The following is a 24721-nucleotide window of genomic DNA, read 5'->3' on the forward strand; positions in this document are numbered from 1 at the left end:
CACATGTGACAGTTCTTTTGTCACATTTGATAGTTCCTTTATTATTTTTTTTCTTACATTTGACGATTACATCCTCACATTTTACAGTTCCAACATCACATGTGACAGTTCTTTTGTCACATTTGATAGTTCCTTTATTTTTTTATTACATTTGACGATTCCATCCTCACATTTTACAGTTCCAACATTACATGTGACAGTTCTTTTGTCACATTTGGTGGTTCTTTTACTTTTTCTCACATTTACCAGTTCTACCCTCACATTGTGTAGTTTCAACATCATATTTGACAGTACTTTTGTCACATTTAGTGGTTCCCCTTATTTTTCTCACATTTGACGCTTTCATCCTCACATTGTACAGTACCAACATCACATGTAACAGTTCTTTTGTCACATTTAGTGGTTCCCTTGTTTTTTTCCTTACATTTGAGAGTTCTATTCTCACATTGTATAGTTCTAACATCACATTTAATAATACTTTTGTCATATTTGATGGTTTTTTTTCCTCATATTTAACAGTTTCATCCTCACATTATGCAGTACAACATCACATGTGATTGTACTTTTATCACATTCGGTGGTTCCTTTATGTTTTTTTCCACATTTAGTGGTTCCATTCTCACATTATGTAATTTTAACATCACATTTGACTGTTCTTTTGTCACATTTGATGGTTCCTTTGTTTTTTCTTATATTTGACGATTTTATCCTCACATTGTGCAATTCCGACATCATATGTGATTGTTTTTTTTGTCACATTTGGTGTTTTTCTTTTTTTTTTCTCACATTTGATGTTTCTATTGTTACATTCGGCAGTACCAATATCACATTTGACAGTATTTTTGTCACATTTAGTGATTCCCTTTTTTTTTCCTCAAATTTGTCGGTTCCATTCACACATTATGTAGTACCAACATCACATGTAATTGTATTTTTGTCACATTAAGTGTTTCCTTTTTTTTTTTTCTTATATTTGATGGTTCATTGTCAACATTAGGCAATACTTACATCATATTTGAAAGTAGGTGCTTGTGCTTGTTCTTTTACCTACAGTCCCCGTGAAAGTAGTGCAAAAGCCTTGGTACAACTGAAATATTTATAAGAAACTACAACAACAATAACAACAAAAGGCAAAGAAAATAATGGCCCAAATTTGTTGGACATCTTTTTTAGTTGCAACCGTAAATACCTATCTAGGAAACAAAAGCTATAAATAAATTTCTGATCGTTTCATCGATGAGCCAATATATAAGAGTGATGACCTAGCTCCTTGATGCATGATGTTCTATAAAAGAAGTTGAAACAATTTTGATTAAGGTAATGAAAATTGCAAGATTGGTGCCAAAATTTGACACTCCAGATTTAATTAATGTACAAGTACAACTATAAGCATTCAACTGTTGTCATCAGAATCAGGATGCACAGCAGGCTACCTATTATTTTTTCCTACAAAACTCATATTTCCCAACAATTGAACTGGAAAAAAAGAACAAAATTTAGTAAGATATTTATCACCCTCAAGCTTGAAATGGATGCAGTAGAAAAGAAACAAGTACAAAAATTGCAGCAGACCAAAGCCACCAGTTTGATCTTCCTTAGCTTTGGCATTTGAGCAAAGAAAAGTGTGACACTCAAAATGAGTCATGAATTATCAGAGCATGATAGCTGCTGATCAAGAAACAAGTCTTTAGGAGATCCCAAGTATTCTAAAACATTTGTAACATAATTTTTCAACCAGGAGGTGCTGCGAGTCAACCATCCAGTCTGAGTCAGTTCTTGCATTTCAAGCATGCTTTTCCTTTCTTCATCCAGCAGTATATCTAGCCACCTCTTAGCCATGAAAACTTTGATAGCTTTAACCCCTTCCTTGACAACCTCCACTAGTGGGATTACAAGAGGATTTTGGTCCAGGTTGAGTTTGGTCAAATTATCAAGCGGACCAAATGTATCAGGAAGAGCATTTCCATCCGCTAACCCAAAAAAAAAAAAAAAAAAAAAAAAAAAAAAAAAAAACCCAAATTTCAACACCACACTAACAAGAACCCAAACCCCCTAATCATCAAAAATATAGACATAACAAGTTTGGAAAAACCGAATCCCTATGAAGCATTTCAACAAGCACTTTATGTGCCAACTGAAAAGAAATAACAAAAGGACAAAGTTTAGCTACAAAATTGGTTGTAGCCTTAGGCTACAAACTTACTCAATAAAATAAATATTACTACATATTTTGAAAATCTAACCGTTGAATTACATGTTCTTTACGCTTTTAATACACATGTCAATTTTGTGTCAATCGGATATTATTTACTATATAATCTATAATCTTATATTTCATGTATAATTTTAAATTACAAAAACTTGCAATTTAAAAATTTATTGATAACATAGTTATTGATCTTTAATTTTCTTGAAATTTTGCAAACATGGAGGATATAAGAAGAAGATATAATCCAATGGTGGATTTGTCAAAATTCACCTCTAATAAAAAGATATTGAGTAAGTTTGTAGCATAAGGCTACAATCAATTTTGTAGCTAAACTTTGTCCATAACAAAATTAGTACCTCTTCAGCACAAAAGTATTGCCTACATTGTGGTACAATGAAATTTAAAAGCGAAATCGAAAAAAATTCTCAAAACACAACAAAGAAATTAGGGTTTTATTTGATCCTTACCTTAAAAATCAAAAGATTTAATCCTTTAAGAAACCTTCAGCGGTTGGTAAATGGGGATACCGACGAGATGACAATGAAATTGATGGACATAAGGAACCCATTTGAAAAGAAGGAATCTAGATTTTTTAAGAGAACACCAGAGAGGGAGGACGGGAGAAGGCTGGAGAAGAGGAACCACAGTTTTTCTTTTTTCTTTTTTCTTTTTGGCTTTTATATGTTTACTTGGTCTACTGGTAATAGGTTTCCCACTAAACTAAAATTAACGGTTAAGATTAAAATAACATAGTTTAAATGGCTGAGATTTGTGTGGGTACCATACCCACTAAAAATATAGGGGGTACTGGAGAAGGACCCTATATTCGAATAGTGACATGTAAATCTATGAGAATTCACAAGCATGTATAGAAAAAAAAATTATAAGGTCAACAAAAATTCAAATATTTTCGGTTTTCCATGTAAAAATAAATATATATCACTTAAGTTCAATTTTATGTTTAAAATTTTTCTAGATTATTGACAAAGCATATTTTCTTTAATGGTAGAATAGAAAATAAACATCATTATAATAAATGCATATTAATAATTACCTCAACTATCAAAATTCATATTAGAAAGAAAATCATATTTTGTTAAATTTTTTTTGTTCATTATATGGATTACTAAATAGTTTATATATTTTTTGCTAAATTACTAACTAGTCTATATCTATGATCTATAATCTATATAATATGTATAAAATTGAAGACGTTTGACTTTTAGTTGACCATGTAATATTTTGCTACATAAGCTTGTAAATTCTAATAATTTTATATGTGTGTGTGGAAACTGGAAACTATCTATTTTAACGAAATGTGTAAATATAGGGAATTTGAATTCAATTAATATATATATATATATATATATATATATATATATATATATTACAATACTCACATGGAAAAAATGTGAACTTTCAAACGTATATGTGGCAACATTTAAGAAGTCAACTAAATATAAATACAAATAAAGTTTTAAACACACAATAGTAATAATTAAATTTCATGTTTAGTGGGTTCTAGCTAGCTCAACTGGTAAAATCTCTAATGGTTGAATAAAAGATTTGGGTCATAGGTTGAAATTCTCTCAAAAAAAAAAAAAAAATTCATGTTTGGATTGAAATTCTTCAGAAACCTTCCATAAAAAAAAAGTTCCATATTTAGATGATTCTCAAAAACAAAAGTTCCATGTTTAGAAAAAAAATCATATTTAATGTTGATCTTCCCCGTGAATGCATGAGCTACTTACTTGATCTATTACAGCATCATGCTAGGTCTGATCAAGCAAAAAATGATGTGTTTATCCTTTTAGAACTAAAAGTAAAAGATAAATGTCTTGTAAGTTGTAACTCAGTTGGTACTTTTTGATATTTTCAATGGAAATATTTATTGTTTAAATTTCCTCACCCTCAAATATCAATGTATCCCCAAAAAAAAAACAAAAACAAAAAATTAAAGCCAATTCCAATTGTGGGGGTAAAGTTCGCCAGTCAACGCTAGGCCATAGTACCTGTACTAGGCCCAACCACAATAAGAAGCAAAGACACGGGCGGAGGACCCCCCATCCCAATCATGTTGGGCCGGGCTTACTTAGGGGCGTCCGAGGAGGAATACCTCCTCGGATGTACCAAATGGGAATCCGGTTCACTCCCTTTACATGGCGAAAGGCCATCCAATATCAAGGAAGAGTGCATGACGTTCGGGGGGGGGGGGGGGCAACCACAACTGCCGCATTAAATGCCAAGGAGCAACTTTTCCAGCCGCATTAATGTGGAAAGGACAGGAGAACTGGATTATCTTGGCCAGTGCAACTCACAGAAAAGAAGGAGGATGTCCTATGGGACAGGCACTCAAGTAGAGGCCCAGATGATTAACAAGTGTAGGGTCAATATCGTAGAAAGGATGCTATATAAGATAAGAAAATCCCTATGGTCAAGGGATCGCAAGCCAGAGGAAGAAAAACAGAGAAAAGAGAAAGGAGTTGTAGGAAAAAGCAGAAGATACAGCCCCACGGACTGTTATCCCAAAAGCTTAGAGGAATATTCCCACGTCCAACTGGTTGCATGGCTTGTTCGTAACTACGTTCACTCTGTCAAGACCTAGTTCTGTAACCTACTCTCTACAAATTCATTGTTGAGGGACTTTTGGGCCAGAATCGCTCGCCTGTTGGGCCTGAGCCCCAAAAACCGCCCCTACACCAATTATAGGGTAAATTGACTAAATTCCACTTTTAACACATTTTTTGATATACAAATAATAAAAAAAATGAAATTCTATTAATTAATTATTAATTACCATTTAAAATCAAGGGTGTATTTATTAATTAATCCACAGACCTGGCTGCTTTGCCACAACTAAATTTACGATTTTTTCTCCGAAGTATATCCAAATGAAAACATCCTTATCTTATCTTCAAAACCCCATTAAACCACTTCAGTCTACCTAAGTAGGGCAAACGACTTTCACTACTCTATGCTCTTCAAAATTTTCTTTCTCAGAAGATTGTAACTTTCTTTTCATAACAATGGCCAGAATAACTGTTGATCACGTAGAAGAGGAATTTACAAAGACCACAAACAAAACCAATTGTGTCTTTAGCCTTTGCTCATCACCTTCAACAGTAACCATCGCATAAAAGATATAGTCAATAAAAAATAAGTGTTCCTCTTCCTCTCTCTTTTAAATGTGCATTTGTATAAACTGTTGCAAAAAAATATTTTGGCTTTAAAATAAACTTTTGTAAAAATAGTATAAGGAGTTGTTGTTGCTGTTATGAAACAGTGTTTTGAGTTTTAAAAACGTACTTTTAGGCTCTCTAATTGTCTAACGAAACTGAGTGTCTCCATATTGCTGGATTATTTGCAGTTGATTGCAGAAGTCATTGGTACGTATTTTGTGATATTTGCTGGTTGTGGATCAGTTGTTGTGAATAAGATCAATGGGTCAGTCACATTTCCAGGCATATGTGTAACGTGGGGTTTGATTGTCATGGTCATGATTTATTCTGTTGGGCATATCTCTGGGGCTCACTTTAATCCGGCAGCCACTATCACTTTCGCCATCTTTCGCCGATTCCCTTACAAGCAGGTCAGTCTTCTTATCAATGGCCCACCCTAATATTATAGAGGAATAAAAATTCTATGTTCTAGATTATACTCCAAGTAGAATTTATGCTCTATTAATCACAGTCCATACATTATAAAGTAAACAAAGTTATAAAAAATGAAAAATAAATATAGACATATAATGCATTTTTTTTAAAATTAGGATGAGTTAATTGAGCTACAAGATTCTTGATTATAACATACTACAATTGGTGGACTATAAAATTTTTGTGATGAGTTCACACACCCGGGGGACTTTTATTTCTTTAAAACTATATTCACTCATTGTTATAAAAAGGATTGTATTAACTATTTTTCTTGCAAATTAAAATTGCTTCCTATATAAATAAAACATTTAGGCCACAAGAATTCACCCACATTTCCTAGTTATAGTATATAGACCATGCCAATTTTTTCTCATCCCCAATCCAAATTCTAATATATTGTAAATGCTTAGAAGTAATTGACAGTAATAGTATTTTTCCTCTAAATGTGATTGGGAACACATGTCACAATATTTGCCGGATAATATCTATAAATACATAGTACATGATTTGCCATTGTATACTTCAGGTTCCTCTATACATTGTAGCTCAACTGATGGGATCAATTCTTGCTAGTGGCACTTTGGCTCTAGTGTTTGATGTAACCCCTAATGCTTACTTTGGAACTGTACCGGTTGGATCGAACTGTCAATCCTTAGTTCTGGAAATTGTGATATCCTTCCTCTTGTTGTTTGTCATCTCTGGTGTTGGCACAGACGACAGAGCAGTATGTACTCCAAAAACACCTTAATATTTGTTAATCAACTTTCGAATTTCAAAAAATCAAAAATCAAACACGTTTGTAAGTCAATAAATTCCCTTTTTTTTTTTTTTTTTGGTCTGTTCGACAGACAGGTGAACTAGGAGGGATTGTCACTGGAATGACTATACTATTGAATGTTTTAGTTGCGGGGTAATTCTCTATTCTTTGATAATGAGTAATTATATACCATTAAATGTCTTTGTTGATGGGTAATTCTTTATTATGTAATAATTAACGAAAGGTCCTTATTTCTATAATTTGAACGTAAAGTCCCATATTTTTTTTGAGAAGGAACTGAAATATCATTCAACAGCAAGAAAAATTAGAAAATAGATACACAGGCCACCGAAAACCATCAAACAACAAACACAAGAAACAAGGAACCAGCAACAGCTTAGACCAAGAACACATCTCCACCTAGCTAGCTCCTTCAGATCTGGCTAACTCAGACAAAAAATCTGGAATCTCCAATTTCCACATGACAGATTCTCTGATTCTTCTAGCATGCTGAGCTAGTTCATGGGCTATTTTTAATTGGAAAGGACCTCACACTCAAAATTTGATTTTCTTCATTTTTTTTCCTGGTTTATAAATTTTGCTTATGTTGTGTAACAAAAGAAAACGTACACAAAAGAAAAACTTCAAGTCTTCGACCAAAAACCACACAAAAACACTACTCTTAACGTTTTTTTATTTATTTTTTTGAATTTGTTTTTACTCCATGACTTGGTTTTTAAATGTTATGTCAACGTGGATATATCATAAAATTACTCGATTACATATATCATATTACTTACTTTGATGTGTGTCTTAATTTTGCAGGTTTTGAATTTATTTTTGCATCCTTAACCTATTTTATAATATAGGATTACTATATAAAACTGAATACTTTAATTTTTTATTGACTTTATAATATTGTGTGATATAAACTTTTAAAACCCCAAAATTTAACAAAGATTTAATTTTTATAACATAACAACAGTTTCAGAATTTTTTTTTATTTAACTATTTTCAATAATAAAAGTAACAAGTAACCAAGCTGATTTGATACCATTCATAGTTGGTTTGTCACAACTCACAAGTTTTTTTTTTCTTTTAAATTTTTAACTTGTTCGTTTATATCAAAATTTTGAAACCTTGGTAGACTTTAACTAATATTCAAAAAAGAAAAGAAAAAAAGTAATCAGTAAAAAGCTGCTTTTATGTTCTAAACAGTAAACACACAATGATTGCGGCCAAAATGGCCCAATACCATGTTTTTTTGAAATTTTTAGCAACAGAGCACTGTTTCGGAAATAATTTGGGATCTACCACTTTTTGTGGTACTCGAGCTTGCTGAGCTCAAGTACCACATTTTTCCATTCCACCGTCGCTCCATATTCAAGGATCCCTATAGTGGCGTTTTTAAGCCCTATAGTGACGTTTTAAAGTCCTATAGCAGCGTTTTCCTGCAAATTTTTTTAAAAGTGTGATTGGCCCATATTCTGGGTGCCCTATAGTGGCGTTTTTAAGCCCTGTAGTGACGTTTTAAAGCCCTATAGCGGCGTTTTCATGCAAAAATTTTTTTATAAGGGTAATCGCTCTGTTCTGGGATCCCTATAGTGGCGTTTTTAAGCCCTATAGTGACGTTTTCGGGCCCTATAGCGGCATTTTCCTGCAAAATTTTTTTTGTAAGTCCCCATACCAGGTTCAAGGGGTCCTATAGTGGCGTTTTTAAGCCCTATAGTGACGTTTTCGGGCAACGGTTGTTTTTTTTTTTTTTTTTTGAGAAGATGTTGACCAATGAAAAGATGGTACTCGAGCTCACCAAGCTCGAGTACCACAAAAAGTGGTAGATCCCAAATTATTTCCGAAACAGTGCTCTGTTGCTAAAAATTTCAAAAAAACATGGTATTGGGCCATTTTGGCCCAATGATTGCTCTATGCTAACACAATTTAGAACAAAATGTTTGTAGGCCAATTTCAGGAGCTTCAATGAATCCAGCAAGGAGCATTGGGCCTGCTGTTGTAAAACATGTCTATAGAGGATTATGGGTCTATGTAGTTGGGCCAATTATTGGAGCAATTGCTGGAGCATTTGCTTATAATCTAATAAGATTCACAGAAATGCCTCTTAAGGACTTAGTTCGGAGTGGGTCATTCCTCAGAGGTACTTCAGCTAAATAAGTGCAGAGAAAATCAGCGGAGACCATTTGATGTGAGTGACTATGAATGGTGAAGAAAAAAAAACGATGGATTCATGTCAAAGTGATAGACAATTGCTCACAATTTGCCTCATCCAAGTTATGACAAAATTATGGTCCAAGCTAAAATAACTTAGAATTACATTGCTACTCACGGTTTTGTTAGATGTAAATTAAAGGGCTGATTATTAAAATAGAGTTTGGATTTGTGAACTAAACCAAGGCCCGGCCATTCAGTTTGAGTTCAGCCATAGTAATTTTCTTCCACTTCGTTTTCTCAAGGACTTTGATTTTTTGTGTTTTTAATGTTGATAGACTTATTTTTCTTTATATGAATGGCCTTCTGCTCATGGTCTTTTTTAAAAAAATTAGAGTGTTCAACTTACCTCCAGTGCTCTCGTGCAATAGACACGACATGGACACGACACGTATAAAACAGCCATGTGTTGGCCTAATGTCTCATACAATGCATTGGAGTACTAGACGAAAGCCATACCCAAAATGAGAAAAAATTTATATGTCAAAATTGTTTTATTATATTTCAGTATTCAAATAATCAATGAGATGGGGAACATATATGGAAGAGTAACATTCCAATCACAACAATTTTCATAATATTTTTCAAAACAACTAAGTTGACATGTTTGTTTTCATTTGGGCCAACCATTGACATCAATTCATCATTTGACATTAACAACTTACCACTTCGATAATTATTTATTATAAAAATAATTTGGGAAATTGTAATAATTCAAAAGATATTGTGTGTGTATATATATATTATTTATTTTTGAGGATCAAGAGATATTGTATATAGAACTAAATAAATGAATTTGTGTAAGTGATTATTCATATGTAAATCCCTTTGATCCTGTATTAATTGGGATTGGACGGACACGAACAAATTTTATTTGTAAAAATCTTTCTAAAAGGAAATATTCATTTGAGATTTGCACTAAAGAATTTTCTATCATTGACTTATTTTCTTGAAAATACTTTTCTAAATGCTATTTAGTTATGTTATTTGCCATACATTGAATTATCTTATTACAAGAGTGATTCTAATTGCAAAGTGCACAAAACATGAAACTGTAATCTGTGAAGGCCACAGATTCCATATGCATTGGCCAATCATTATTTTATAATGAGATCGAATTTGATAAGAATGTGGTGTAAAACCTATGAATTACACCATGCAATAATAGCGGAAGACATCAACGTTGGCTTTGTTGGTAGATGACTTTGGAGATCTGCAGAATTTGGGGGTGGATAATATATATATATATATATATATATATTTTTTTTTTTTTGAGAAGCGGGGGTGGATAATACTTATCTAGTGAATTGCTAGTATATACCCAAACACATCTCATCTTATCTCCAAATTAAGAAACTAGAAACATGAAAAGTTGTCTCTAGATTCTTGCACTTTGTCTTTAACTTTCATAAAGAGTGTACTTATAGCCATTAATTCATCCAAGATTTGGCATGCACGTGGCATCATAATCTAACAAAATTAGAAATCAATATAATCATTTATTAAAAAAAAAAAAGCAACATACTCATAAGTTGTGAATGAAGATGAGGATTAAAAATTATCAGACTTGCCTTGCATTTAAAATTCTGATGTCTGATCAGTGATTCTTGTAATGCCATATTAGTCAAAGCAAGGGGTGGAATTAAATTGTTTCTTTTATTGTCAGAAAATAAATTACCTATTATCATATTTTTTTTATTTAAATTGGAAAATAATTTGTGGAACGAGAGTGCGGCAAGTTGGAGGTATTTTGCTATGGACTTGGTTTGGATCCAATTATTTTATGCACTAGAAGTCTAGACCCAATTTTTGCCATTTTGCTATCCCTAATGAGGTGGTTTTGATAGAAATGAAGTTTTAAGGATAAAAGAAAAATGGAGAGAGAGAGAGCAAGTAATTGGGAGAGAGTAATAAAATATTTTCAAAAAATATATAAAAAATTAACATATATAATTTAAATATACTAAATACAAATATGTATAAACACATTAGAGATGGGGCAAAAGAAGTTAAGGTAGGTTGAGCAAAACCTGTCCTCGTATAGTCTTGTCTTCAAGAAAAGGAAAATCCACTTGAGGCAATGTAGGGCAGGAGATTTTTGCCATCCTTAGTTTGTGCTTTTTTAAATACACACATTTTTTTCACTTATGTTCGCTTCGATAGATTACACCATTTACTTAACTATAAATGGACTTTAAAATTTCCACTTATTCATAGCATTACAATTATTGTTGGAAGTTGATAGTGACGAAGAGATGAGAGAGAAAAAAGCAAAATTAAGAACTAACATGATTTGGCTTGATGGCTTACATTCATATATAAATGTCCCTGAGCTACTACATCTTTAATATATGAATTATTCCAATCACAGATATATTCATACATAAACGTCCATGAGCTTAGTAGCTTATTTGTTAAAGGGAAATGTTAACCAATGCTCTAGCTATTTTTAGAAACATTTTTATTGAGAGAATGATAAAATAATAAATGTTGTTGACAACTTTTTATTTCTTCCGTAAAAGTGGTGTCAAAACTTTCCTGCTTTGTCATGGGTTCCAGTTAGCTCAACTGGTAAAGTCTTTTATGGTTAAATAAGAGATTTGAGATTCAATTCTCACCTACATAAAAAACTGATTGGTGTCTTGATTTAATGATAAAGAGCTATCGTCAGGAGCGGACGCAATAAATTGAAACTCTCTTTGAAAAAAAAAAAAAAAAGTGAGACAAAAGTCTTAGTTTTTTTTTTTAATCAATTTATTCAGAAGGTGATTAAAAAGTAAACTTAAAAAAAATAAAATAAAATAAAAAGTGAGACAAAAGTCTTAGTTTTTTTTTTTAATCAATTTATTCAAAAGGTGATTAAAAAGTAAACTAAAAAAAATAATATTAAAAGAAAAAAGAAAAAATCAAGCTAAAAGCATGCTGTGAAAGGTCATTTTTTTAATGTAAATGAAAATTGAAAATTGAAAAAAAAGAATTAAAATATTACCTATTGAATTGAAGGAAAGAAAAGGTGATTGGCCCTCCATATCTGAGCGCACGAGTGACGCATCCCCAACCTCAGAGTCCGGCAGCCCTTAGTTTTAAGTCATCACAAATCTGACGCGGCAAGATATTAGTGGTGGGTGTAAATATATAGCTTTACACCAAATTCTTATTAAATTTAAACTCTTTTATAATTATTTATGTAGTGAATTTCTAGTATCTATATACCCAATCATATCTCATCTTATCTTCAAATTAAGAAACTATAAACATGGAAAGTTCTCACTAGATTCTTGCATTTTGTCTTTAACTTTCATAATGAGTGTACTTAAAGTTATTTATTCATCCAAGATTTGGCATACACGTGGCATCATAATCTAAAAAAATTAGAAATCAATGTAATCATTTATTAACAAAAAGCAACATAATGATAAGTTGTGAATGAAGATGAGGATTAAAAATCATGAGACCTGCCTTACTGCTTAGTGCATTTAAAATTTTGATGTCTGATCAGCGATTCTTATAATGCCATATTAGTCAAAGCAAGGGGTGGTAATAAATTGTTTCTTTTATTGTCAGAAAAGAAATTACTCCATTATGATTCTCCTTTTTATTATGTACCATGAGAGAATATAATCAGCCAGGAGTTGAATGCAAAGTTAAGGCACCATACTAAAAATAGAAAATGGGACAGTGTGCTCAAATTCAGGAGAAGTTGATCAAATTTAGAAATTAGAACCAGTTAAATGATACAACTCATTCAATGCATTGTAGACTGCACAACCGTCATAATGCTAGTAAAAGTACAGTAATAAAATGGGTGAAACAGAAAACTGTGAACAATGTATGTTAAATTATCAACTCATTTAACAAAAGCCAACGGGCGTGTAGGGCTTTATTAAAACTAATAATAATGTTTACTGTGCTTCCGCTGCACCTTGGTGTCCTTTCCCCTTGATGGTAATAATATAGTGAAAGTAATGAATAAGTTAGAACAATAATAAGGCGGTAGAATCAGTCAAACAGTATATATAAAAAATAATTCAAAGTAAATAAAAGTAATAATTCAAAGTAAATGAAAGCAATAATTCAAAGTAAATGAAAGCAATTTAGAACCATTCGAGATGGCGATAATCCGTCCAAGGTGGCGGTAGCAATAAGCAATATAATGAATAGAAACTGAAAATACTTGTTATTGAAAATAATACAAAACACTTACAGTAGTAGTAGTAGTTAATACAAGATCTCAGAATAAGTTAACAATTACAAAGCTTGAACTAGTCCTAGTTACAAGGTTTGTAGTGAACAAGGTAGTAGTAGGAACAAGGAATAAGGAATTTTCTCTCTAAGAAGGCTTCTAAGGAAAGAAGTTCTAAGGGAAGAAAATTCTGTAATAAAAAGCTTGTTTCGAACTTAAGGGACAACCCCTCTTAAATAGGCATAATTCTGAGTGAACAGTACTATGAATAGTAAAAGTGAACAATGAACAGTGAAAGTAATCTTGATGTGACTAAAAGTTTCGGGAAACATGGAGAATCTTCTTTTCAGAACATCATCATCAGGGGTGGAAAAACAATAGTGGAATTTTACCCATAAGTAAACAATGTAGCATTTTTGACTGTTCTGCAGGCCAGACAAATAGGGGAATCAAGCATCAATCAATCTTTTGCTAAATCATCAGCATCTTCTTCATCATGACCAAACCACTCATGATTATAGGGGTAATAAGGGTCTTTTGTAACAGAGGCTGCAGAGGACCGTTCATCTTTTGAATCAGCAACTTCTTTGTCTTTTGCAATCATCTGGATGAGGGCATACAAAGCATTAGGGTCCTTACGGATTTCATCTAAAGGAGAACTCTTCTTTCTAGGCTTAACAGGTGGTTTAATATTTTTAGCGGATGAGGAAGCAGGTGCATCAACCAGTTCAGCCTTTTGCATTGGGGTAGTGATTCTTAATGTTGGGGAAGCACTTGGAGACGGGAAATCTCTGGTAACATTATTAATGATGGATTGGGTGTGGGGAAACTTATCCCACCACTTAACAAACCAGCATCGAGTGAGAACATCACCTTCCTTAGCATACTGCCATTTTAAAATCCAAGGAACCTTATATTTCTTAATAAAATGGAGTAAGGGAGTGAACTTAGCTCCATAAGCATTAGGTCTGAACCTTAGTGTAAAATTTTGGAAAGAATCCTTCAAGGGTGTAGGGAATATTTCAACACTTGAACCAAATTGGGACCACCAACGGATGAACCATAGGGGGAATTCAGAATTGAAATCTTTATCAAAATTAAGAAACCATGAATGAGACATATTTTCATTTTGGTGGAGCATGAATCTGAACCAGGCAGTAACATAATCATGATATGAATAGGGAATAGGAGATTTTGGTAATCTTCTTGTGGTGGCAAGGTTGGGGCCCCACATTTCTTCATAAATAAAATGATTCAGAAAAATACTGTGATAGATTATCTTAGTAGTGTTGGTCTTATCAGTTATGCCTTTAATAGTGATTGAATTTTCATGGCGCAAGATTTTTGAATAATATTGCACAGTTTTCTCACCATGCTCAGGGATCCAATGAAATCCTGGGGGAAAGTAGCTAGTAGCAAGTGAAAAGGGATCAATAACGGAAGCCCTATTAGGCTCTATGGAAAACAGGTTTTGAACAGATTGTTTTTTAACATACTGTGAAGCATTGGAAGCTTTGGGGTAAACAGTTTTAACAGGTTGGTTAACAATAGTCAAAGCATAAGGATCATAAGGTGTGGCTAAGACAGAAGAATAATTAGGTCTGGGAATAGTACCTAGAGGGGTGTATCTGTTAACAATCTCCAGAGGAGAAACAGGTTCTTTTTTAACAATTGGACCAGTAGTGGCAGGTGTCTTATCTTTTGACCTTCTATTTGCCATTATGACATTGCATAAATTCACAGGTAAGGAAATCAGGGATGGTATTTTGAGATCCTTTAATATACTCAATATCAAAATCGAAAACACTTAAAATAGCTTGCCATCTAGCAAAAATATGTTTTGAAGCAATATTTTTAACATCTTTTTCAATAACATATTTAGCACTTTTGTAATCAATACGTAACAAAAACCTTTGGTTTGACAAATCACTTTGAAATTTTGAAATACATAGTACTATAGATAAAATTTATTTTTTAATAGTACTATAGTTTAACTGTGCATTATTCCAAATCCCAGAATAGAAACAAACAATTTGTTCAGGTGACCCAGGAGAAACTCTTTGTTTCAGAATACCACCATAACCAATGTCAGAGGCATTGGTTTCAACAATTTTGAAAGCACCAACAGTAGGAATACCAAGACAAGGCAATGTCTTAACATGGAATTTGATTTGTTTAACAAGGGAAGTATGAATATCAGACCAAGGAGGGGGATTACTTTTTAACCGGTCAAACAAGGGTTTACTTTGTTTCCTCATATCCTTGTAGAAATCAGCAACATAATTTAATGACCCAAGAAATCTTTGGAGCTGTGTTTTATCAGTGATAACATTAAGAAACTTATCAGCAAATTGAATGGCTCTATCAATGGGACGAATTTGTCCTTCAGAGATGTCATAGCCAAGGAAACGAACTTTTGTTTGAAACAATTTGATTTTCTTAGCAGAGACAACAAGACCATTTCTTTTGATAGTATCCAAAAACGAATACAAATGTTTCCAGTGTTCATCAATAGAACTAGAGTAAACAAGAACATCATCAATATAAACAATGGTGAAATGACTGAAGGAGTTAAAAATATTATTCATGATGTTTTGAAACTCACTAGGGGCATTCTTAAGACCAAATGGCATAACATTCCACTCATAATGTCAAAAGGAGTGGTGAACGCAATTTTGTACCTACCATTCTCACTAATCTGGATTTGTCAGAACCCAGATTTCATGTCTGTGAGAGTGCCCTTTTTCCTGACACTCAGGCCCAAGGATCCTAGGCCTAAATGAAAAGGAGGATTTGGTAGACCGGGCCTTGACTCACCGCAGCTAACGAGCTGTTTAAGAATCAAGTGAAATGTAGAGAATACTCCTGACAATATAAAGAAAATGAAAAACAAGGATATCGTAGAGTGCCAAAAATTAACAAGGTAAATTCAGAAGGAAAGAAACAGGATTAACTAAGCGATAAAAATTAGTGCTGTAGGGATCCTGGGAAATATGAAGCAAAGTTTCATTAATACATTATCTGTTTGATTACAGAAAGCTCACTAGGACGTGATACAAGGTTCAATCAAGCTCAAAAATTGCAGTCTTGAATGACTATTTCAGCCTTCAAAACTTGCAAAGTTTGATTCTCGTTGAATCCGAGTATGTGCAATAGTGGCTTTTACAGGATACCGGGAAGCAATATTTTGTTTTCCCTTAATATTTTCTCTTCACTCTTGATTTTTTCTGATAGTTCTTTTTCTAGAGAATTTCTTCTTTCTTTCTCACTTTTTCACTGCTCCTTCTTCGTAACCCATCCCCTCCTTTTATAATGGAGTTTTCTGGGCTTCCCGGGGAACCATTGGTTCCCCTGTTTTGCTCTTTTGCAAACAGAGTATGTCCTGTCCCCATCGTCTCGGTACGTCCCTTTTCTGTTTCTTCTCATTCTTTCCTTCTCTCAGTTCTGATTCTTTTGAAAGCTTCTGGTTGGCCATCTTCTTTGGGACGTGCTGAGGTATGCCCTTCTCGGCATCCCCATTTCTGGCGCCTTCTACTTTTCCTTTTCTTTCCTATTTGGGCGGAATCCTGTTCTGCCTTTTTTAAAAATCATTTGTTATCATTCTTCTTCCCTGTCTTGGTTCCTCGAGGCCTCTTCTGTCTGTGCCATGAGAGGTCGCTCGCGTTCTTTTTTGCTTTTTGTTTCTTGTTTTCTTTTTTTTTGTCTTCTTTCTATCGAGCTGTCCCAGTCTTCCTTTTTTCTTTGTGCCTGAAGGGATCCGCGCCTATTGATGGTTCCTGAGGATCCTTGCTTCTTATACTTTGCCGTGGTCCTCTTTTTTTTTGGATGCTTCTTTTTTCTGGGCTTCGGGATCCTCTGGGCCTTTCTTTTATTCCCTCATGGGTCTCCTGTATAATTCCTTTGGGCTTAGCTTGAATTTTTCTTTTGGGCTTAACTTATTCTTTTTGGGCTTATTTTACTATCATCTTTTTCAGACCTCAACAATGTCAAATTTTGAAAACACCACAGCTTCACTCAACCTATGGACCAAGTCATTCTTATTGGGATAGGATACCTAATCCACTCTAAAACCTTATTCAAGGGTTTGTAGTTGATTACCAATCTAGGGGTTCCTCTTTCAATCTCAGCATTTTTCTGGACATAAAAAGCAAAACAAGACCAAGGAGACTTACTATTCCTAATCAATTTTTTCTCTAATAGATCATGGATTTCTTTTTTGCAAAATTCAACAGTTTCAACATTCATCTGAATAGGACGAGCTTTAGTGGGGATGTTTTTCTCATCAAAATCTTTAACATAAGGCAAGTCAACAATATGCTTCTTCCTATGCCAAAAAGCATTAGGAACATCAGAGCAAACATCATCAGTCAACATTTTCTGAAAATTATCAATTTTGGATTGCAACAGTTTATTGGAAATTTGTTCAGCAATTTGGTTGTATTTTACCTCTTGCTAAAGGAAATTGAGATGTTTGATTTTAGCATGAATCAGAGTTAAAGCATCAACATCAATTTCAAACTTTGAAGCAAATTTGAATTTTACTTTCTGACCAAAAGGATCAATAGTAATTCCATCATGTTCAACAAAAAAAGGATATAAAGCATTTATAAATGGTAGACCAAGAATAACTTTATTAGTCATGTTTTTAACAAGAACATAAAGAATCTTGAAACAGACATTATCATGACAAACATGAGCATTATTCAATTCATATTTTATCTTCATTTGGGAACTATTAGCAAAAACCAATCTTTCAGTTGATTTTTCAAAATATTTTGAAGGAATCAATCATTCTTGGATACAGTTCATATCCACACCAGAATTAATCATAACAATAACAGTAAAATGATAATCATGAAAAACAACAATTTTAACTTTTGTAAACCATTTTGTAGGAAGCAATTTATTAACAAGACTAAGTTGAGAATTATCAACAGTACCTTTATCAAAAAGAAGAGTCTGTTGACTGGATTCATCTCCATCTTTGTGCTCATCTTGTTCATTATCAGATTTATTAAGGTTTTCATCAATTTTTAACATTATCAATTCTTGTTTGAGATTACTGTTATTACTTTTAATATTTTTAAATTCATGTTTTAATTCATTTATCTCTTGTTTAACAATATTAATTTCATGTTGAAGATCATTAATAGTTAAATCTTTGGATTTCATTTTATTAAATCTTTCCAAAGTTTCTTCAAAGCTTATAGTTGATTTTAGCTTTTTACCAGTTTCATCTTTTATCAAAATTTTTTTAAACTTATCCAAATATTCTTTTTGTAATTTAGGGTTTTGAATTTGATTTATCAATTGAATTATTAATTTTTCATCTTCTTCAATCTTACTGAGAACATTAACAGATTTAATAACATGGTGTTGAAGGCTAAAATTTCACAAGAAAGCCCATTCCATGAAAAGTAAAGAAGGCCTAATTCAAGCAGCAAGAAGAATCAACATTAACGCCCTATTTATGTTCAGATTTCCAGCAAAAAGGTCATTAAAAAGTCCAGCAAAATCTAGTGAAAGAACTGGGCCGGGATACCTAGAGGCTGCCAGAGGCCCGGGATCCTCAGGTAATGCAGCACAGCTACTGTGGGATTGAGACAACTCAAGAAAGGTACCACGAAATATAAGAAATGAAGAACAGAGATCTCCTTCTCAAGTACCCAGTGGTGCAGCAAAGAATCAGAAAGTATAAAGCAAACATTCATGAACAAAGGAGCTGTACCACAAGGAACCAAGAATGAGAAAATCATAAGTAGAAGCAACTGGAGGGGAACTTTCAACCCAACAATAAAAGATTCCAGCTATTTGGGAATAATGACAGCAAGGAAATAACACTGACAACTAAGTCTGAAAAATGAGAAACCTTGAAAGAAGAGAGATTGAAGGCTAATTGCCAAGGACGCCCCGAAATGGAAAGTCAGCAAGTGACTTTTAGAGAAACAGCAATAAAAGATGAAAACTATGAGAAAAAAGGGAAGAGACCAGCCATTGGGCAACTGTCACAGCACGAGCTCTGATGGGTAAAAGAGAGAAATCACTAGTACCATGGAGCCCTAGAAAACACACTATAAAAGGAAGAGAAAACCCATGTTGAAAGGGGGGGGGGATTTTCAGTAGGAAGAATATCATAACAGAGTCATTAGAACTCTGTACAATTCAAGAAAAACAGAGGAACGTCTCCCGGTATCCCAGAAACAGCCACTAATATCTCCCGGTATCCCAAAAACAGCCACTATAGCACATACTTGGATTCAAAAGGATTCAAACTTTGCAAGTCTTAGAGGCTTGGATAGCCATCGAAGTCTGTAATTTTTGAGCTTATTTGAACCTTGTCTCACGTCTTAGTGAGCACATTTGTAATCCACAATCAAGAAAAATAATGAAATATCTCATATTGATTTGAAGATTCCTAACAATTACTTTGCATATTTATTTATCATATTATCTTCCTTTACTGCTTCTTGCTGCTCAATACATATATTCTTGCTTGTAAAGCTAAGTCTTTTGCCCAAGCAAAGCCACTCAGACTTGAGTTCCAAATCCCACAAGTCTTGTGCAAAAGCACTAAGTCTGTGAGAATTGGGGCCAGGATCCTCGTGGCTGAATCATTCTTATGAAATTCATTTACATATATGTATATGTATTAATATATATATATATATATATCATAATCTAAGAAACTAACAATTATTTGAAGATATGTGCATTGTATAGTTGTTCTTGTGTAGGACCTATAGAGGTAAAAGGAAATGACAAAACTCTATTGCATAACAAGCATGGAGAAAGATTGTATAGTGCAGAGAACCAGAGATTCTGGGTTCTTACAGGCCTAATACGTCCCGGGATCCCACGACAGTACGCCCAGGGTACCAAGTGAAGGAATTCTTTAAAATGTTTATACAATAAAAGATAAGCCTTAAATATTCTATTTCAATCTCTTTCTCATTGTGAATATTATGAACATCTATTTTACTTATTTTGTAATAGTAAAGGGTCATTTTATGATACTAAAACACTTATAATGGTATTTTATTACTTAGGAGGAATCGCATTTTTGCCTTGAGGAGATTTATGTGACTTGCGCACAACTTGGTTCGTAATCAGCCCCCATTTCGCTGCGGTGAACCAAACCTAGTCCACCAAAATACAACTATTTGGCCCAAGATCCTTGGGCCTGTGTGCTAAAGAAAAAAAAGCACTCTCACACATGGCAACAAGAATCTCTACAACAAATTTTAATATTAAGAGAAACAGAAGAATCATCAGCAGATTGATAGCAAGAATCAGATGAAAAAGAAAAATTATCTTCCAAAGAATTAGACGAGTTGTTTGATTCAAGGATTCTGAATAATTCTTCTTGCTCTTTATCATCAATATTTAACATGTTAAACTTGTTTTTCAACTTACTAGGTTTTTGCTTACAGTTTTTACTAAAGTGTTAAGGTTTACCACAATTAAAGCATTTACCTTTCCTTGATCTTTGTTTATCATATTTTTTAGAAACATTTTTCTTTTTAGCATAGAAATCATTAGGTCTAACAAAGTTGTTTCTATATTTTTTATATTTTTTATGGCTTTTATCATGTTTTTTACCTTTTTACCTGGAAGGAGCAATAGGAGGTAAACCATATTGTTCACAGAATTTACTCATTTCATATTTAGCTTTTCTTTTTATTTTTTAACTGGTGTTTTAATAATTTTTCATCATTACACATATTGATACCAAGTTTTTTAATAGTACTGAAAATCTCACCATAGGTTAAATTATCATAATCAATAGAATCATTTTTTCCCATTAACTCATGTTTTACCTTATGAGCAAAGATAGGTGCAGACCGTCAATAAACTTTTTTTTCCAGTAAGGCTTATGGCAATCTTTCCGGAGCATCACTCTGGAAGTAAAAACATCTTGATACCATTTGTAATCAGACATAGTAGGACAACTCAAATTGTATAAATAGTCAGAAACACGAGATGAAATATTGGATGGAGTACCAACAAAATGTTTGAGAATATATATATATATAAATGGTAAATGTTAATAAGCATCGCACCGGTGCTTGTTAAGGTTGTACTAAAGTGGGTCTTATTTAATAAAAAAATTAGATAAATAAAAGAAAAAGACATAAAACTGATCTTACAGATTATTTTAATATTTTTTTTCTCTCTATAAAATTGGCCTACATTGAAAAAAAATGACATAAAATTACAAAAAAAAGTCAAAATTGTAAAAAAAAAGTCAAAAAATTGTTGTTAATGGGTACAATTGTTAACAAGCATCTTACTGTACCCGTTAACACAATCCTATATATAAAGCTAGTAAATAGTGACTAAAGCACTAGTATAGGTGTGCTAAATACTAAAAGTTTAGCATTTAGCACACCAAAGGCAAAACATATCACCTTCAAGAAATGTGTCAATTGCTAAATAAATTTGGCATTTGTTATAGTGATGTTCTGTCACTAAATGTACTTTGTTTATTATTCAAACTTTCTGTACATACAAAATATCTTTCTTAATTAAAAAGAGCAAATAAATTATATTTAAATAAAGTAGTAAAAGAATAAAATATGTAATTTAAAGTGCATTATAAAATAATATGTTAAAATAAATAAAGTAACTTTTTAATATATCAAAATAGTTTTTATTTATTTATTTTTTAATAACGCTAGATACTAATATTGACAAGCCAATCATTTTGTTAAAAGCAATGACTCACTGGGAAAGAGATTTTGATCATTATCTCATTTTTTATCTTTTGGATTTGATGTAAAATGCAAACATTGCATTCCTTTTTGTTAAAAAACACTATTTTTTTTTTTTTTTAAATTCTAGTGCCACTATTTTGTGCACAACTTGCCAATGTGGCGTGTTGTGCATAAAGTAGTGGCACCAGAACCACTATTTTTTTTAAGAATGCTAGATGCTAGTATTGACAAGTCAATCATTTTGTTGAAAGCAATGCCTCACCAGGAAAGAGATTTGCAAACATTGCATTCCTTTTTGTTTAAAAAAAAATGGTCATGTCTGATTGGACTGAACCTTGAATTTTGTAGAAGTGCACATGAGTTCCTTAGAAAATTGATCATTTATAGGATGGGTGGTACATGCTAGGGATGAGAACAGGATAGGTGGTTGAATTAAGAGTGTCCTGTTCTTACCGTATTCATTCTAAAAAATAAAAAAAAAAAAAATGGAAAAAATTTGTTGGATGAGAGTGCGGCAAGTTGGATGTATTTTGCTATGGACTAGTAAATGGGAGATAGTAATTTATATGCAAAAAAATGTATAAAAAATTAATATATGTATATATATATTAAATAGATTACTCCGTTTACTCACAAATGTAAATGGACTTTAAAATTTCCACTTATTCATAGCATTACAATTATTGTTGGAAGTTGAAAGTGACAAAAAGATGAGAGAGAAAAAAAGCAGAATAAAGAATTAACATGATTTGGTTTAATGGCTTACATTCATACATAAACGACCCTAAACTACTACATCTTTAATATATAAATTATTCCAATTACATATATATTCATACATAAGCATCCATGAACTTAGTAGATTATTTGTTAAAGGGAAACGTTAACTAATGTCCTAACAATTTTTAGAAAGATTTTATTGAGAAAATGATAAAATAATAAATGTTGTTGACAATTTTTTATATTTTCCATAAAAATAATATCAAAAATTTTCTTTTATAATTTATTGATAATTACCTTAAGACATCTATTAAGATAACCCTTTATTAAAACTTAAAAGGGAGACAAAAATCTTAACTTACTCTTTTTTTAATCAATTTATTCAAAAGGTAATAAAAAAGTAAACTGAAAAAAATAATATTAAAAAAACAAGAAATAAAAAAATTGAAGCTAAAAGCATGCTTGTGAAAGGTCATTGTTTAGTGAAAATGAAAATTGAAAAATGAAAAAAAAAGAAAGCGAAGGTGATTGGCCCTCCATGTATATGAGCATGACGCACCCCCTACCTCGGAGTCAGGCGGCCCTCACTTTTTAAGTCATCACCACCAAACCAAAAAAAGCTAACAAAGCAAACAAAACGATAAATAATAATAGAAGAAGAAGAAGAAGACAGACTCAACTCTCTCAAAGTCTCAACTCCTCCTTTGGACTCATCACTCTCATTCATTTTTGAACCCTAAATCTCAACTCACACACTCACATCTCTCTCTCTCTGTCTTTTGCTCTCATTTTCGTTTTCAATGGAGGATCCGATGGAGAGGTTGGGATCGGAGCCGGATTCGTCGATCAAGGTCGACAGCGACCTGAGCATGGAAATCGACCCGCCGCCGCCGCTCCGCGAGAACGTCGCCACGGCCGAGGACTGGAGGAGGGCGCTCGGCAGGGTCGTCCCCGCCGTCGTCGTCCTCCGCACCAACGCCTGTCGCGCTTTCGACACCGAGTCCGCCGGCGCCAGCTACGCCACCGGCTTCGTCGTCGACAAGCGCCGCGGCATCGTTCTTACTAACCGACATGTTGTCAAGCCCGGTACGGCGGTGTCGAACTCTCTCTCTCTCTCTCTCTTTTGATTCTTGTGAGGAAATTGAATTCCCTTTATGTTATATTCATTTTCTTTGTATTCGGTTTTGTAGGACCTGTGGTTGCAGAGGCTATGTTTGTTAACCGTGAAGAAGTTCCGGTGCATCCTATATATAGAGATCCTGTGAGTCACCACTCTTTCTTTTTCTGCTTCTTCAATACTTGTTCTTTATCAACAATCTTGCAAAATTACTAGCATTTCTTGATGAAGATTTAATTTTCATTTCTGGGTGTGTGTGAAATTGGGTTTGGGTTCTTGAGGAACATGGTGTTTGTGCTAAATAAGCTACTTGTGTATAATTGTTTTTGGGCTGGAGATTTAATTTTGATTTCTGGGTGTGAAATTGGGTTTTGGTGTTTGTGCTTAAAGAAGCTCCATAGTGCGTTCAAATTTCAGAGTTGGGAGCTTGTAAGTTGTGCGCTTTCAATCAAGCTTTGTTGGGCAAATGGCTATGGAGATATGGAGAAAAACTACTCATTTGTGAAAATGGGTTTTAGCTTTCAAATATGGTGAGGAAAGGTGTATTCATGGTTGTCGCATATGGAGAAGCATTAGGATCGGTTGGGATAGAGTTGCAGGGTATGTTCAGTATATGGTAGGGGATGGTAATAGGGGTGAGGTTTTGGCATGATGCATGGTGTAAAAATCGACCTCTAATAAAAATGCATCTTGAATTGTATGTCATTACAATTAATAAGGATGATTTAGTTTAGTTAGATTTCACTTGGTGATTTTTGATTGACGAAATGACATGCTCATGAAATATTAAGTGTTTGTTCGCAATGTTAATGATTGGAAATCGTTGTTGGTTGACTCTTTGTTGATATCTTTTACTCTAATATCCCAAGCAGTGAGGGTCCTGATTAAATGTTCTATGTGCACAAGGAGTGGTAAGACCAAAGATCTTTTGTTGTTGCATTGTGACATTGCCCATGAATTGTTGACTTATACCTGGTTATGCATTTGGGTGTCCCTGCCAGCTGTCAACATCGTAATATTCCTTATCCTATTGTAACCATCTCCCCCATATAAGTGTAATGAATAGTCTAAGCACTGAGATTCTTGATTTTCTATCTCCTTCTTTTCTGTAAAATATCTATCTTTTTCTTTTTCTTCTTCAACGT

At 33.2% G+C, this 24721-nt stretch overlaps 3 protein-coding genes across 5 annotated transcripts in view; all 3 read left to right on the forward strand.

Moving 5' to 3' along the window:
• The window catches only part of LOC126707413 (protease Do-like 7), an 82538-nt gene extending 58117 nt beyond the window's left edge, over positions 1 to 24421 (forward strand). For both annotated transcript variants that reach the window (XM_050407029.1, XM_050407031.1), the window contains exon 4: positions 24117 to 24421. The gene's annotated coding sequence lies outside the window, so the exon portion shown is untranslated. The remainder of the gene's footprint in view (positions 1 to 24116) is intronic.
• The window catches only part of LOC126707407 (protease Do-like 7), a 104074-nt gene that overhangs the window by 58236 nt on the left and 21117 nt on the right, over positions 1 to 24721 (forward strand). The window contains exons 2-3 of one of the 2 annotated variants that reach the window (XM_050407021.1): positions 23220 to 23545; positions 23650 to 23720. In XM_050407021.1, coding sequence (XP_050262978.1) covers positions 23260 to 23545; positions 23650 to 23720 — 357 coding nt within the window. In that variant the 5' untranslated portion in view covers positions 23220 to 23259. Of the gene's footprint in view, positions 1 to 23083; positions 23546 to 23649; positions 23721 to 24721 lie in introns of those variants that run through there. The other variant, XM_050407022.1, reaches the window with a different exon arrangement.
• On the forward strand, positions 1838 to 9198 carry LOC126704640 (probable aquaporin NIP-type). The gene is made up of 5 exons (XM_050403677.1): positions 1838 to 1911; positions 5522 to 5798; positions 6389 to 6586; positions 6711 to 6772; positions 8578 to 9198. The coding sequence occupies exons 1-5, from the start codon at positions 1838 to 1840 to the stop codon at positions 8786 to 8788; spliced, it is 822 nt and encodes a 273-aa protein (XP_050259634.1). The 3' UTR covers positions 8789 to 9198.

Source organism: Quercus robur, chromosome 11, assembly GCF_932294415.1.
Source record: "Quercus robur chromosome 11, dhQueRobu3.1, whole genome shotgun sequence".
In the NCBI taxonomy this organism is placed as follows: domain Eukaryota; kingdom Viridiplantae; phylum Streptophyta; class Magnoliopsida; order Fagales; family Fagaceae; genus Quercus; species Quercus robur.